We start from the raw sequence: 14,274 nt of genomic DNA on the forward strand, positions 1-14,274 counted from the left end.
ATATATATATATATATATATATATATATATATATATATATATATATATATATATATATATATACATATATATATATAGCTCGCGAGCGGCTCGACGAGCCACGAGCCTATAATAAATGAGTTCGAACTCGGCTCAATAATTAAACGAACTGGCTCAAGCTCGAATTGACCGAGTTCGAGTCGAGCTTTGACCGAGCGGCTCGTGAGTTGCTCGCGACATTTGCAGCCCTATTTTCAATACAATATATTTATAGTGTTTGAAAATAAAGAACTATTGATAGACGGTTGAGATCAACCTTTTATAGTATAAACAACCAGCTTAGCAAGGAACAACTCAACATAAGGATTAACTAGTTAGTCTTTTTTTATTTTTTTATTTTTTTTTATTTTTTTTATTTTCTTTTGAACCCACTATATATATATGCACAATCAAACATTGCAAGATACACAATCATACATTACAAAATGACAATCTTAAAATTATATAAGTGCACAATAAGACATTACAAGATGCAGAATCATAATTACAAAAGTAATTATAAAAATACTTATTTGCAGATGCCACAATCACTTATCCACGAATAATACACAATCAGACATTACAAGATGCACAATATGTAGTTTGTACATTAGCATGGAAGATGTAATTCTCATTTGATCCTGCACACACACCTAAATGCAATTAAACATTTAAAAAACATCAATTGAAGTTTTTAAACTGGTTAAAACAGTGTAATTAGTATTTTTAATAGGTTATCAAAAGATTAACAGTTAAAATTTTCTTACGCAACATCTTATCCTTATTAAAATTAAAAAAATATAAAAAGAAAAACATAAAAACAAAAAAAAAAACAAAAAACAAAAAAAAAAACAAAAAAAAAAAAAAAAAAACAAAAAACAAAAAAAAAAACAAAAAAAAAAAACTTTTTTGGTCTGCTTCGCCGTCAGATTGGAAGAGAAGCCCATTGGTGTCTTTGTTCAAATCGAATGGATAAACCTGCAAAGCTTCTTCGTTAACTTTTTATATTTTAGGAAGTTTCTTTGATGTTAATATTAACTAATTAAAATAACTATAAGGTTAACAAATTAATATTGTAGTCGAGTGGATAAAATTATGAATTACTCCGTATTACGGAGTATTTAAATAACTAAAGTTTGATTCAGTAATAATTTTGAAGAATTCTTATTTTATAAATTAGTATTTTCACCCGTGCGTTGCACGGAATGAATTTGTTATAATATTTTAAGAAATAGTTGAATCGATATACAATTATATAAATTGTAACATCGAATATGAGTATGAATAAGTGTATAAATGCAATTATAGTATGAGTCTTCCTTGCATGCAACAAATATCACAAAAATTCAGTGTTCTAAAATAAGTGTATAAATGCAATAGGTTGATAATTTACATTATTGCATCATATTCATTAATTTAATTACTTGTCGGTTAGTTATTGCAAGATCTTGAGGTACACTTATATTTTGATATTCAGTAAGTATAACTATATTAGAGAAATATTTACATGGGAGTAATGGGATAATCAGTTGAGTAATTGTTGGTTGACCGTAGAGCATTGTGTTGGAGGAAGAAGATGATATATAGTGAAGATGATATTGCCCTTCACTATATATCATTTTCTTCCTTCAACACGTTGATATTCTCTGGACAAATAACTGTTGAAAAAAAATTAGCATAAAATGGTATTTTACTGGCAATATTGTGGTACAAATATATGTGGGTCTACTTTGGATTTGGGTCGGGTCAAAGTGATTCGTGTTCTTCGTAGTTAGACGAAAATATTGATATATTGTACGCTCAAAACTGATAATGGGTGAATGAGAAATTGGTTCTCAAAGTTTGACCCATTTGAGTTAGAAAAATATAGAGAAAAACCTTTCAAGTAACTTTTGTCCCACATTGGTTTGAGAAGTGGTTTGCACCACTACTTATACAAGATTTTTCTAAGGCTTATTGAATTGTATAGCATAAAGGCTCTCTCTCGCGCGCAGGGGGGTGCAAATGAAATCCCAAAATGAACTTAAAAAGCCTTGACTTGTGCGCCCCTGACACCTGCATGCACGAATGTCGTTCAGAAAATTGGTTGGCCTTGCGGGTTGAATTATTTTCATATTTTTTATATTGGGAGGGAAGTTAAAACTGAGGATATTGTTTTTATTATTGGCCTTGTGGGTTGAATTATTCCAAATTTTCATATTTTTTATATTGGGAGGGAAGTTAAAACTGAGGATATAGATTGCATTGCAGCGAAATATATATATTGAATTATTACCATTAGTTAGTAATTCTAGTCTAGAATTGTATTACGAATAGGAACGTAGGGAAGAATATATTTTATTAGGAATTCTATTTTAATTTACAATTGTATTAGGGATAGGAATTTTATTACCATATTTTACAATATTAGGCAAACCAGGTCTGTTTTGGGTGGGAAGTTAAAACTGAGGATATTGTTTTTATTAATAGTATAGATAAATGAATGTGACATGACAAACATAGTAAGCTTGCTAGAGGCAAACTACAACCCACAATCAAAATCAATCAAAAAACTTTGACCACATAAATATAATACTTTGGATTCACACCACATTGCAATAACGTAAAGTTACGTACGCGTATTTAGACAGCATATACAAAACTATTATAAATATTTTCGCAAATTATCATGGATTAACTTAGGTCCCCTTTATAAGATAGATCTTGATCTAAAATGAGGATAGTTTTATATTAACTGACTAACTGTTAACTAGTACTTCATATATCATATTTAATAACATTTCTATGTTATTTATATATTTATAAACTTAACTTTAATGTACATAAACAATAAATTAAATTCACATTATATGTATTCTACTCTATAGGATGTTCATAATGTTCATTCTATATATTCATAAAATTAAGGAAAAAGTGTCAAATAGGCCACTGAACTTATCGCTTTTGTGCAATTGGGCCATTGAACTTAAAAAGTGTGCAATTCAACCATCAAACAAGCAAAACTTGTGCAATTGGACCATTTTTACAAAAATTTTCTAGTAAAATCCAATTATATTACTAACATATATGTATTAAGAGGGACATTTTCTTCTACCATACTAGTTAGGAGTCAATATTGAAATGTTTTTAATTCAAATTGAATTAATTTTTTTTGTAAAAATGGTCCAATTGCACAAATTTTGCTTGTTTGATGGTTGAATTGCACACTTTTTAAGTTCAATGGCCCAATTACACAAAAGCAACAAGTTCAGTGGCTTATTTGAAACTTTTTCCTAAAATTAAATAAAGCTTAATGTACATAAATATTATACTACGGACGCATCATGTTTAATAACATTCATCTTATACCATATTCATAATATTTATTTTATACGTTTATAAAAACTAAGTTAAATGTACATCATATGTATTTCTACTCACTCTATAGTAATAATACATAATGTTCATTATATATGTTCATAAGATAAGAACAATAGTTTTGAGAATATTCTTATTATTGATCAATCCATGATGACATAAAGTACATGGCGTAGAAATGTATTTATAAGGATATAGATATAGAATCCTAATACGTTCCCCCGAGTTTAAGGTTCTCTAGAGAGAATATTAAGCTTGTCTTTTAGATCATTTACCCTTGTGGTTGGTGACATGGTGGAAATGTATGCTAGTTGGTCTTTTTGTAGAGGTGTAGTTTCATTGCAGTTCATTTGATGCTACTTTGTCACGAACAAAATAAAAGAATCCGGCCTGACGGACCAAATTTTCGACCGCAAAATCGGCTACAACAAAACACTAATTCGGAGTGCAGTTACAACGGAGTACTCATCTGGAGCGCAACTACAGCAGAACACTCATCCGGATCGCAATTACAACGGAACAGTCATTCGGATCGCAGCTACAACGGAACACCCATCCGAAGCTCAACTACAACGAAACACCCATCCTGAGCACAACTACAACGAAACACTCATCCGGAGCGCAACTACAACGGAACACTCATCTGGAACACGGCTATAACAAGACACTCATCCGGAGCCTTAATAAATGAACCCGGACACAGAAATGTGCTTTCAATGTATCCACTAAGATTTTGATCACATAGAAATGGAACAAGTTGTGTCTTCGATCCATAACTGATAGTTTGAGAAAATATGCTTAATGGAGATAAAGTGATGAGCCATTTGTGGAGTATTTATCAAGACTGTGGTTGTATAGACAATATTGAAAAAGAAGGCATAAGGAGAAAGAATAGAATGTGTTGCATGCACAAAAAAAACAGGCACCTTGGTCCACAATATAATTATTGTAACATTTTATATTTTTTAATTAATTCCAAAGGCGAAAGCTATGGAGAATTTACCTTTATTATACTATATATTATACATAAGAAATGAATCAGATGAGAACCAATCGTCCATGAAAAAATTGAGAATTGAACCAACCGCAGTCGTCTACATGTCCAAATTTAACATAACATAACTTATCCGTAATTTCTACAAAAAGAAATTTTAGTTATTTAATTAAAAAAATGTCTCGTTAGACCTTAGAAGTAGAAGATTAGAGGAAAAATATAAATAAAGTGTTGTAGCATTACTCATGGAAGAAAAACAAAAAATGATTAGGTAAGTTTTAACCGTTAATCAATTTTGTCATTGTGGGCGAGAAAACCAGCGCGTAAAGGGCAAAATAGTCATTGTGGGCAAGAAAATCTCCTTGTACTCCGTAATCCAATTATAAAACTGAAAATGAAAGGGCAATTTCGTACGAACACTCAATTGTCAACTACTATGCGCAGAGAAGCTATATGTATATATAGAAGAAACGGTATTTGAAAATGAAGGTGAAATCGATCATCTCGGCGCTTTTCTTCTTCTTCTTAACGCTTTCAATTCAAACTCTCAAACACTACTACTGGTTTCCTCTTTCATTTGAGAGAGAGAGAGAGAGAGAGAGAGAGAGAGAGAGAGAGTGATTATCAATGGCGGAAGGGCCGGCGAGCTTTTGGACTCAAGCCAATGCTCTGCTCAGAAAGAATTTGACATTTCAGGTATTCTTTTTGGGTTTATAATGCCGGAAAATTTTGGACAAGTTAAAAGTGAGCAGTTTTCTTATGGTTGGCGACATTGATTTTGTTGAATGTGTGTGCGTTCTTAATGCTCATCAGATTTTGAAATTTTAGGCTTACTGTTTTCCTTGTAAAATAGTTAAATGTTTAGGATTTTCTATCTCCCAAACTGAGTTAGAATTGATTCAATTAGTTTAACTATTTGTTAATATATGTATATGGATTCAGGAATATTTATAATATTATGTAAAGGAAACTTCTGTTATAAGAGATCCTTGGATATGAACCTTAGAAGTTAGGAATATTTATTTTTGTTTTTTCCTTAGATATGTTTATTTATTTCGGGAGAGCTTGTTTGGAATTTTTGAGATGTTTGGGAGTGAAGTGTTGACTTCTTTTGGGGTATAATAACAGAATATAATTTTATTTGTTTTTTCGTAAATTGGATGTTATTCACATGATGCTACTATAAGAAAAAAGTAGATTTTCATTTTCGGACAAAGGGAGCCCTAATGTTTGCCTGTTTTTTCTACTTCTAACTTTTTATACAGGGAAGTTAGAATTTAGTTACTGTCTTGTGGAAAGTTTGTGAGAATTCGTACTATTTCATCTATACACAATTTTGTCCAAATTGTTCTTTCTTTATTATTTATTTATTTTATTTTATTGCATCCCACCTTGCCTTTCTGTTTGCAGAAACGAAATGTGAGGACAAATCTATGGCTCATTTCATTCCCAATATTAATCTGTGTGTTGCTTGTGCTCCTCCAAACTGTGGTAAATAATGAGTTGGATAAGCCCTCAAGAAGGTGTGGCTGCATTTGTATTGATACTAATGGGGATGGAAAATGTGAAAAAAAGTGTGGGATTGAGTACTCAACTTTGACACAAGCAGCCAGCTGCCCTCTTCCTAGTCCACCAGAATGGCCTCCTTTGTTACAGATACCAAGACCAGAATATCGTGCAGTACAAAATGATTTTATTACATACAAAGATTTGCCTGAAGAGTCATGCAAGACCACTGGATCCTGTCCAGCTGCTATACTCTTGACTGGAGCTAATCAAACATTTGCTGAACGTATGCTGATCATTCTTGAGTCTTATATGTTTCAAATAGACTCATTAATTATTTTATGAATGTTATTAATCTACCTTATTTTGGAACTTGATAGGTATTGGAGGGAATTTTTTCAATGGCACAATTCTCAATTCCTCTGATATTCTTTACAGCGTAGCTGATGATGTCTTGGTGAGATTTCTTTCTTCCATCTTTTTTATTCTCTCCCCTAATATTCATCAGGTGTTTAACCATTTTCTTTTTATACATCTGCTCGAAATGTGTCATTTGTGCTGGAATCATCTTTGAAAGTGTTTCAGGGTTCAGGGTCATACACTGAGCAAATCAATTTCCTGGACCCAGCTTTCTCCTCTAATTTGCCAGTGTACATTGTTCGACCTCAGTGTGCTCCAAACTCCACATTTTCAATTCCATTGCAAATAGGTTCTCGTCTTTTGCAACAAGGTTGTGAATTCTAACTTTGCCATATTTCCATTATTAGGAATCATAAGTTTTTCTCTTTCTAAGTTCTAACACATGCATCTTTGGGCCTTTTTTACTCTAAATCTGTTTTGATTTTTTTTTTTTAAATAAATAAATTCAATACAGTTTTATTAATCTTCAGTTTTTGATGCACAGAGATAAGTTGCGTGCAAGGATTACATTTATGGCGTAATAGTTCATCTCAAATTAATGATGAGCTCTATAAAGGATATCGGAAAGGGAATTCTGAGAAAAAGATAAATGAGATAACAGCAGGTTTGTTTGGCAGGAACTGCTTGCATGTCTCCTTGCAATAACCATGTTATTCTCTCTAAGAGGAAGACACCTTTTTTGTTGTTGATGTGTTTTGCAGCATATGATTTCTTAAATTCTAATGGGAATCACTTCAATGTGAGTATCTGGTACAATTCAACATATAAAAATGACACTGGAAACTCGCCTATAGGGTTGACACGGGTGCCTCGCTCAGTGAATATGGTACTCTACTTTTGAACTTCCTATGTTGATAGTTATTTTTCTGTATGCAAGATTTTCTTGATCATGAAATGTTAAAGTGAGTTGTAATTACAGTTCATAAAAAACTAATAAGTAGCATGGTGCATTTTGGATTCTATTACTTTATTATAGTGATAATGAGACTAATGGTATTTAGTAAGGTGCTTTTGGCTGAATCTTTTTATTGACTGAAACTAGGTGTTTTCCTGCTTCGCTCTGTTCTAAATCTTTTAAACAAACATTCCTTGAAAAACTGTTCAAAATTAGTTTTGTTTGATCTGTGGATAGCAGCCAGTGACAATTAGAATGGGACATGAGTGCTTTATAATCTTCTTCCATGAGTGATAGTGTGTTATTACCTGAAATAACATATCACTATCTAGAAAACCACCACATAATAGGTTTTATATCTTTAGAATGAAACAGTGTCTAGGCTTTATGAATTATCTTAAACTTACTCAATGATAAAGGAAGTATAACTGTACAAGTCATCTTGAGAATTATCCATAATTATTTATTTTGTTGTTAACATCAAGATGAGAAAGTTGCTATATTTCCTATGTTTATTCCCAACTATTTGTTACCCAATATCTATCATGACTATAAATTTTATATTGCCACATTCCCTTTTTGTTCTTTTAGATTTTCGTGTTGCTTCAAAAAAATAAATTTGAGATGCTGGCATATTTTGGTGTGTGTTTGTACAGGTATCAAATGCTTATCTCCAGTTTCTGCTTGGGCCTTCAACAAAAATGCTATTTGAGTTTGTCAAAGAAATGCCAAAGCCTGAAACAAGAATCAGGCTAGATTTTGCTTCTCTTCTTGGACCACTTTTCTTTACATGGGTGGTTATACAACTATTTCCGGTAAGTGAACTACTACGTGTCCTTTTCCATTGTGGAGTCTTGAATTCAACTATTCTAGGGATGCCAGTGGAATTGTTTGCCATTACTTATGTCTTCTATTCTCATTGTAGCATGAACTAGCATCATCTAGCTCTTCATTTACCTCAGAAACCTAGCATTTCTTCAACTGTCTGCTCTGCTAAAGCATTTGTGTAATAGTGTTCATGGAGAGAAATTGATTTTATTAATGTAACTTTATATTTCGGGTATTTAGGTTATATTTTCTTCAATTTTCTTGACTCTTTAAGATGGAGAGCTCTGATTCCTTTCTACATAAAGAAAAAAACTAAATTAAAAAAGGGGAAAACAGCTGCATATTGTGCATGTGCCAAAATAATGTAAAAATATTCACTTTCTTCACCTATAGTGATTTAATGACATTATTAACATTTCAGGTTGTGTTGACATCTCTGGTTTATGAGAAGCAGCAGAGACTAAGAATTATTATGAAAATGCATGGACTTGGAGATGGTCCCTATTGGCTGATTTCTTACGCTTATTTTCTTGCCATATCTTCTATGTACATGCTATGCTTTGTGATTTTTGGATCATTAATAGGTAAAAGTAGCTTTGTCTAGTGAAATGATTCCTTCTATTAAACTTGCATGCAAGTTTATCCACTCCATTTTTTTTGCTACTTGTTTTACAGGCTTAAAGTTCTTTACACTGAACGATTACAGCATCCAGTTGGTTTTTTACTTAATCTACATTAACTTGCAAATTTCACTAGCTTTTCTCGTTGCTGCATTATTCAATAATGTGAAGACAGCTGCAGGTTTGACCTAACTGAGCTGTTATTTTTAAACGAGAGAACTCACTTGTATTTTCATCCACTTATGGTTTGAAATTGTTACAGTTGTGGGCTATGTAATGGTGTTTGGATCTGGACTCTTGGGTGCCTACCTTTTCCAGTTCTTTGTTCAAGATCCATCATTTTCAAGTAAGTTCAGGAATATGAAGTTTGTTGTTTATATTATCTGCTGTAAATGTTTATTGCAAGTTGACAAGTTCCAGTTACTCTATTATAACCTGTGAACATTTCCTCCCTTGTGTTCATTTATTTTTTAAAAAAATATATGCTCCCTAGAAATTATGTTCCTGGAGATAGGGTTTTACTACCCATACTGTTCATGTGTTGACTAAAAAAAACCAAGTCTCGTAATAATGTTACCATTAGTACAGGTGTAATGAACACTATGCCTGACCTGATTTTATCCAATACTACCTTTGAAAAAGGGATCCTAAAGACTTTAACATGTGAGCACATATTTTCCTCTCTAGTAGTCAGGTTCAATGTTAAAACTTTTTTAAAGATCTATTTGGCAACATGCTTGTCAGCTTGTGAGGCCTGGAATCATCATGGGAGATCAAATATGAATATATGATCTTTGGAGGTGTTTGGAAACTCGAATTGTGTTTAGTGTTTTGGAATTGAAATGTGGGTTTTCATGCTTGCAGACGTTTGTTAGAATATCATTCAAGTTTTCAGGGTTATTTTCCTAATATAGCCTTCTCAGAAAGGGACAGAATAAACAGCTAACAATGATATTTTTGTTGTGTAACAAAAGGTAAAGTGCGAAGTAAAAGTTTCCAAACATCTCAAATAAATATTTGCCATATTCTATTCCAAGAAATCTTATTTGTCCAGCTTTTGTCAAAGTGGGACTTGGTTATCTGACTGCATTAAGGGGCTGGAAATCATTATAATTTGGTTTGCTTAAAGTTTTTATATTTATGTGGTTTCTAGCTGCTGTAATTACTAGCAAATTTTCTTTTGGTTGTTGCTCCAATTTCTTTTAATTCTAAAGAAGTCATGGAAGGGCCTATAGTAATTGACTCTTGCTCCCACTTTGAACGTTGTTATATTGCAGGAGGCTGGATTATTGTTATGGAGTTGTATCCTGGATTTTCTCTTTATCGTGGATTATATGAGTTTTCACAATATTCTTTCACTGGAAATTATATTGGAAGTGATGGAATGCTATGGAAAAATTTGAAAGATGGCAATAATGGGATGACAGAAATCTTAATTATTATGTTTGTGGAATGGTTGCTGGTTCTCTTCTTTGCTTATTACACAGATCAAATCATGTCATCTGGGAAAAGTCCTCTCTTTTTCCTTCGAAATTTCCAGAATAGGCACTCATCATCCTTCCGAAGACCTAGCTTACGGAGGCAGGGATCTAAAGTCTATATTGAGATGGAGAAACCTGATGTTGTCCATGAGGTAAGTTCATTTTGTTTAAGATATGGAGTAACATATTTGATTAACCTTGTTTCAAAACTTACGTTTCTCTGGTAGAATGTTGAATTATTATTACTAAAATGTATGAACGTTAAACTAGATACTTCTAACTTATTATCCATCTTACTACCTGCTGTTTCATAAAACAAATATGAAGGTTGAGGATTGCTCACCTTGAGTTAGTTGTAGGTTGCTTTCATATACTTTTTCCTACTATCTGTCTTGTACTCTCCAAATAATTAACCGACAGTGATCTCTTTCCACAGAGGGATAGAGTTGAGACTTTGCTGCTGGAATCAAGAACAAGTCAAGCTATAATCTGTGACAACATAAAAAAAGTTTATCCAGGAAGAGATGGAAACCCTGAAAAACTTGCAGTTAGAGGGTTGTCACTTGCTTTGCCTCAGGGGGAATGCTTTGGTATGCTTGGGCCCAATGGTGCTGGGAAAACTTCTTTTATTAATATGGTCAGTTTAATGATGTTCTCTTTCTTAGAAACATTCTAGTAATGTCATAATTAGGTCATAAAGAGGAGAAGATCCATAGTTTGTTTCTTCTTTTTTTTTTTTTTTTTGGTATTTCCTGAAGTTGCTGTATATAATCTTCCTATGTATAAACTGATTTTTTTTCTGACATGTCAATGCTAACAGATGATTGGTCTCATAAAGCCGAGCTCTGGTACTGCGTATGTTCAGGGTATGGATATACGAACAGATATGGACAAAATATATACCAGCATGGGAGTGTGTCCTCAGCATGAGTAAGCATTGATGTTCTCTCACTTAAAAGTAGAAATTAAATTAGCTCCAAACCCCTGTGGTTAAAGGGAGGATAAAGAAAGACCAGAAAATGTACATCCAGATATTTGATCGTGCTCATTGTCATTTTGCAATCTGCTTTCAGCCTACTTTGGGAAACATTATCAGGAAGGGAGCACTTACTTTTCTATGGACGGCTTAAAAATTTGAAAGGAGAAGACTTAACAAGAGTAAGTTCCCTTGCTTTAAATTGCAAAATTATCAATTGAGAAGTTATAACCAATTTGGACTATAAGATAAATTTCATTTGGTCTGACTAACACAACCAAAATGGCAATAGGCTGCAGAAGTGGACAGATAATTTTACACTAGTCTGCTGATGTGTGTCTGTTTTTTCTTTTGCATCCTATCATCTTGTAGTTTTCTGATATGTGCACTTTATCACAAGTTAGCCAATTAGGTTCTAAGAAAATATGTTGATATGGGATATAGCAAATACAAATTGTGAAAAATTATAATCTGATTGTCTACTCTGATTATCTTGCTCTCTTAAGCTCATTCTAGTGTGGATTTATTCAGAACTGTTTCAGAGGCTTATATATCTTTTAATTCGCGGAAATGTGTTTGTGTGAGATCAGAATGCTTTGACCTTTGAGAACTTTCACTTCAATCAGCATCACATTGTTTTGAATTGCATTTACTTAAAAATTCTGTGGGATCTCCAGGCAGTTGAAGAGTCTCTTAAGAGTGTAAACCTATATAATGGAGGGGTTGCAGACAAGCAAGCTGGACATTATAGTGGAGGAATGAAGAGGAGGCTTAGTGTTGCCATTTCATTGATTGGAGATCCCAAAGTAAGTCCTTAATTGTACATGAGAAGTGAGAAGATATTTGGTGATATGTCCTTGTGCATGCCTTAACCATGACAACTATTTCATGATACTTTTGCAAGGTTGTCTATATGGATGAGCCTAGTACTGGACTGGACCCAGCTTCAAGAAACAACTTGTGGAATGTTGTCAAACGTGCAAAGCAAGATAGAGCAATAATTCTCACTAGTAATATGCATGATCCTCCATATATCCAAATTCCAAATCTTTGTAAAATGTTCCTTAATCCAATGCAGATATTGAATGTTTTTGATTATTTCAGCGCACTCAATGGAAGAGGCAGAGCATTTATGCGATCGGTTAGGTATCTTTGTGGATGGAAGCCTGCAATGTATAGGAAATCCTAAGGAGGTAACTCGAAGCATCTATTCCATTTTCAAAGTGTTAGGATCAAAGTGTTAGGATCAAGCGCTTACCACTACGCCAAAAACTATAACTTACTTTATTTTCTTATAGACCACCATTATAAATCCAATGACCTACCGAGCTCTAATACCATTGGTTAAAATCAAGGGCTTACCAAAAGCTATAGCAATTGTTATACCATGGATCATGGGTCATATTGCATTGTAAACTCTGATACAAAAATTATATACCTTTAGTTAACACATTCTGTACTTACATTAACAGTTGTTACAGGTATAGAAATTGTTAACGACAGGTACAAAATGTATGTGTCAACTACAAATATAGAATCTGAAGGTTATTTTTGGACCAGGGTCTACAATGCAAGATAAACCTTGGTCCATGGTATAATTTGCCTAGCTATAGCTCGTAATGAAGGTGGAACTTTATTTCTTTATAGACTATTATCACATTTTTTAGAACCATGGTGCTGGACTTGGCCCTTTACCGGCTTCCTCCCAATAACCTCTCTAGTCATACGGTGCTGGACTTGGCCCTTACCAGCCTCCTCCTAATTACCTCTCTAGGCACATGGTGCTGGACTTGACTCCTTACCTGCCTCCCAATTACCTCTCTAGTCACACGGTGTTGGACTTGGTCCTTACCGGCCTCCTCCGAATAACCTCTCTAGTCACACGGTGCTGGACTCCCAATTACCTCTCTAGTCACATGGTGTTGGACTTGACTCTTTACCGGCCTCCTCCCAATTACCTCTCTAGTCACACGGTGCTGGACTTGGTCCTTACCGGCTTCCTCCCAATTACCTCTCTAGTCACACGGTGCTGGACTTGGTCCTTACCGGCCTCCTCCCAATTACCTCCCTAGTCACATGGTCCTCCCAATTACCTCTCTAGTCACATGGTGCTGCTGGACTAGTGGACTCCGTCCAACACAAAGTTTTGAAGTTTTTCACTTGCTAACATTTAGCAAGGAAAAGAAACCAAAAATGCACTGTGAAAATGACTAATATTCTGTAATTTTTTTTGGTGTAATAGTTGAAGGGAAGGTATGGAGGGTCGTACGTTTTCACCATGACAACATCTTCGGATCACGATGCAGAAGTAGAGAGCATGGTGCAGAATCTGTCCCCAAATTCCCACAGGATCTACCAAATCTCGGGCACCCAGAAGTTTGAGCTGCCAAAGCACGAGGTAAACATTGCAGATGTTTTCCGTGCGGTTGAGATTGCAAAGAAAAGATTTACAGTTCATGCATGGGGCCTAGCAGATACAACCTTAGAGGATGTGTTTATAAAGGTTGCAACAGCGGCTCAGCCATCCATTAACCTCTCATGATACTCTCCACATTAACATCAGATTATTCAACTCGGCATCTACTATATATGTATAGTGTGACTTTGATCTGTAAGAATTTTGTTTTATGTGGTGTATGTTCTTCCCCCCATTTTGCAGAACAAATTTCATAGCTTTAATTTAATTTGCTGGTTGAATATAATATTTGAACGATGTTTACGATATGAATTATCTGTAATTTGTTTATTTCTCATAATCTACAATTGTACCAATTTAAAAGATTAATTATATCTTGTGACAAAAGGTGGAATCGTCTATTTTGAGAGAGTTGTGTTTCATTAAAAGTGGAAAAAAAAAAAAAGCTAAGTGATTTAGATTTGTCACCAATTGGGATTCAAAAACGGGATTTATGTAAGTTAATTAGATTTGAACAGGATAACGACACAGACACCCTAAGACTAAACACGGACATGACACGTTAAGGTTGATGGCTTGATGAAATTCTTAATACGAACATGATTTGTAAATGGTTTGACATGATAGACATATTTTCGTAATAGGGTTTGGATCGTGTTGACACGATATGATACGAAACCCGTTTAACTCCGCTAAACCTATATATATATATATATATATATATATATATATATATATATATATATATATATATATATATATA

General features: G+C 33.7%; 1 protein-coding gene across 1 annotated transcript; it reads left to right on the plus strand.

The window, feature by feature from the left end:
* The first annotated feature begins 4,849 nt into the window (after positions 1-4,849).
* On the plus strand, positions 4,850-13,637 carry LOC116010512 (ABC transporter A family member 7-like). The gene is made up of 18 exons (XM_031249949.1): positions 4,850-5,065; positions 5,780-6,161; positions 6,256-6,332; positions 6,461-6,605; positions 6,780-6,899; positions 6,997-7,121; positions 7,847-8,005; positions 8,440-8,602; positions 8,694-8,819; positions 8,901-8,984; positions 9,916-10,271; positions 10,556-10,756; positions 10,940-11,049; positions 11,193-11,277; positions 11,773-11,901; positions 12,000-12,105; positions 12,200-12,288; positions 13,338-13,637. The coding sequence occupies exons 1-18, from the start codon at positions 4,997-4,999 to the stop codon at positions 13,635-13,637; spliced, it is 2,826 nt and encodes a 941-aa protein (XP_031105809.1). The 5' UTR covers positions 4,850-4,996.
* The last annotated feature ends 637 nt before the right edge of the window (positions 13,638-14,274 follow it).

This window comes from Ipomoea triloba, chromosome 2 (genome assembly GCF_003576645.1).
Source record: "Ipomoea triloba cultivar NCNSP0323 chromosome 2, ASM357664v1".
Lineage (NCBI taxonomy): Eukaryota > Viridiplantae > Streptophyta > Magnoliopsida > Solanales > Convolvulaceae > Ipomoea > Ipomoea triloba.